The sequence below is a fragment of the Arachis ipaensis genome, chromosome B05 (genome assembly GCF_000816755.2).
Source record: "Arachis ipaensis cultivar K30076 chromosome B05, Araip1.1, whole genome shotgun sequence".
Classification (NCBI taxonomy): domain Eukaryota; kingdom Viridiplantae; phylum Streptophyta; class Magnoliopsida; order Fabales; family Fabaceae; genus Arachis; species Arachis ipaensis.
The window spans coordinates 7,954,986-7,958,424 of NC_029789.2; the positions used below are offsets into that span (position 1 = coordinate 7,954,986).

The window sequence follows — 3,439 nt, forward strand, 5'->3', positions numbered from 1 at the left end:
ATTCAGTTATTCTTATGTGAAGTTGATACTTGAGAATAGTTCGATTTAATAGATTTGACTAAATTATTATCTAAAAACTCTTAACTATCAATTTTACATGAAGATAACTACATGTAGATATGATAATAGGTATTTATGAGAGCAAGGACCCTTCCTCCATTCCTTGTCCCCGTTTAAGAAATCGCCCTGCACCCGTATTACGGGTCCTCATTATTTCCTCTTGAGGGGGAGGCAAATAACGACGGATATGTGGATATTAAACTTTAAAAAATAAAAAATTTCAATCATGATAAAAAATTTTATAATTCAACAAAAATGTATTAAATCAAACCCAATTCAAACACATTCAACATTACTAAACCCAATTTAATATTATTCAACTAAATCTTCAACATACAAACTGTTACGGACCGCCGAGCCCAGCCCAACTAGCCGTCAGGTCGGGGCACCACCCCGACCCAAACCCAAACCTCCAGCAGAAAGGAGTTCAACGGGTCAGCTCCTAATACCCGACCCAAGGCACGCGCGACTTACCACCTGTGCGAACCATGCCATCATCTGGGTTGGTACCCTTGGGGCAACGTCCCAATCCCTGACCTGAAGTCCGGGACGACCTGCCCCTCCCACGTGGATTAAGGACAGCTCACAAGCTCCTTAACCAATGGGCTAGGTCACCGCTAGGCCCACCCAGCACAGTATATAAGGGGAGAGAATAGTTCTCCCCCCGAGGTACGTCACACTTTTACCTAATTCGGCCATCTTTTCGTATGGACTCTGACTTGATCGTCAGAGTGTCCTTGCAGGTGGCCACTCCCGTGCCCCACTCCACCTCCGGCGTCATCAGCGCACATCAGTCCTCACTCCACGTCAGCTCAGGGTCTCTTCCTCTCCTCTACTCATAACCACCCGACCCGTCGAGTACCCGAGATCATCAGGTAACGAACATTGGCACCGTCTGTGGGGACCTCAGAGTAGACATGGAGCGACCCCTCACTTCGCAGGAGCTCCTCGAAGGAGGCGGGGCACGCCTGAGCAGAGCAAGTTCTACAGCCCGTGCTGGAGAGCAGTCGAGATCCTCCGTTCAGCCAGACCAACAAATGTACACCAAGACCCCCGAAAGACGTCCCTTCGGGGGGACGGGGCCGACAGCGCCAAGATCATGCAAGAACTCAGGCATAGAGTACAAAACCTTGAGAGAGAGCTGGTGGCGAGGAGCCGACCCCATGGAGACGTCAGCCACTCCCACGGCGGTGTCAGCCGATCCCACGCTTGTACTCGCTCCCCCTCCCGAGCACACGACAGCCAAGAAAAAAGCCTAACAAGGAGTGACGAGGCACACACACAAGTGACCTCCCGACCTACCCAAGGCGGGTCAGAAAGCCACTGGGAATCCCAGAGGGGGAAAGCCAGGGGACAACAGGACCCCATCATCATGGGAGTCACTCCTTTCCACCCCTCTCTCCTCAAGGTCCGGCTCCCGAGAAACTTCGACAAGTCGACGGACATGAGGTACGATGGGACTAAGGACCCCCAGGAGCATATCACAGCCTTTGAAGCAAGGATGAACTTGGAAGGGGTAGGCAACGCAGTCAGATGCCGGGCATTTCCCGTGACGCTGGCTGGCCCAGCGATCCGATGGTTCAATGCCCTTCCACAAGGATCCATCATAGCTTTCACAGACATATCCCAGAGCTTCCTGGCTCGGTTCACGACACGCATAGCCAAAGCAAAATACCCAATCAACTTATTAGGGGTTACCCAAAAACCTGGGGAGCCGACCAGGAATTTCCTAGATAGATTCAACGATGAGTGCTTGGAGATTGACGGCCTCACGGACTCAGTCGGCAGCCTTTGCCTAACGAACGGCCTACTAAACGAGGACTTCAGAAAACACCTCACTACTAAGCCTGTCTGGTCCATGCAAGAGATCCAAAGCATGGCCAAGGAATACATAAATAATGAGGAAGTCAGCCAGGTGGTAGCAACCAACAAACGGCAGCTACCAAACCACCCAGCTCGGCAGACCACCCAAGTCGACAGCTACAAAGAAGCTCCCAGGGACGGCACCCTAAGCAAGCTGTCCAAGCAGCCACGGGTAGGAAGTTTCACGAACTACACGCCACTCACGGCACCCATAGTAGAAGTCTACCAACAAATTGCAGACAAGGAAATCCTATCCAGACCTAGACCATTGAAAGAGAGAACAGGAGGCAACAAAAGCCTTTACTGTGATTACCACAAGGGATTTGGTCACAAAACCCAAGACTGCTTCGATCTCAAGGATGCCTTAGAACAGGCCATCAGAGAGGGAAAGCTGAATGAATTCTCCCGGCTCATCAGAGAACCGTGGAGGAAAGAAAGAGAGCGCTCCAAAGAAGATTGGAGCTACACTGTCAAGCCAAGACAAGAACCTACGGGGGATGCCAATAACCCCCCAACATTCGTGGTCAATATCGTGGTCGGGCGTGACAGCCCTCCTAAATCCAGATCGGCAGCGAAAAAGGATACCCGGGTACTCTCCATCTCGACAGAGGGCCCCGTCGCCAGCAAAGGGTATCCCACAATATCTTTTGGCCCGGAAGATAAATGGTTTTACGATCTCCCCGAAAACCTCCCATGGTAGTTACTGCGATGGTCGGGACAGGATTAGTCAGACATATCCTCGTCGACACAGGAGCTGATTCTAACATTATATTCAGAAATGTGTTCGACGCCATGGGGCTCAAAGAGTCTGACCTCAAGAGTCGCCAGCACGGAGTCATAGGACTAGGCGATAACTACATCAAACCCGACGGGACGATCTCTCTCCCAATCTGCCTAGGAACTGGTGACGCCAGGAAATCGGTTATGGCAGACTTCGTAGTCCTCAGAGACTCCACTGCCTATAATATCATCCTAGGGAGACTCCACTTCGTAGTCCTCAGAGACTCCACTGCCCATAATATGCACCAAGTTCCTGACAATGAAGTTCATAACGGACAAGGGAACAGTTGGCTCTATAAGGGGAGACCTAGAAACGGCAGTCGCCTGCGACAGTGCCAGTCTCTCCTTAAGGAAAGAATCCAAGAGGGCAGCAGGTGTATTCCTGGCAGATCTGGACATTAGGATAGAGGACAAGCCGAGACCAGAACCAGAGGGGGACATGAAAAAATTCCAAATAGGAAAGTCGGCAGATCATTTTACCTTCGTAAACAGAAACCTGCCCCATGAACTCAAGGGCCCCCTCATGGAGATCGTAAGGACAAACGGCGACCTCTTCGCATGGACACCATCAGACATGCCGGGATTGGACCCCGAGGTCATGTCCCACCGGTTAGCCGTAAACCTGATACCAGACTGGTAGCCCAACGGCAAAGGAAGATGTCGCAAGAAAAGGCTGAAGAAGTCGCCAGACAAATAGCAGGGTTGCTAGAAGCAGGGTTCATCAAAAAACTCGAGT

General features: G+C 51.0%; 1 protein-coding gene across 1 annotated transcript; it reads left to right on the top strand.

Moving 5' to 3' along the window:
* LOC107640060 lies at positions 1,433-2,623 on the top strand. Its single transcript, XM_016343614.1, has one exon. It carries the CDS (start codon positions 1,433-1,435, stop codon positions 2,621-2,623), a length of 1,191 nt encoding a protein of 396 aa, XP_016199100.1.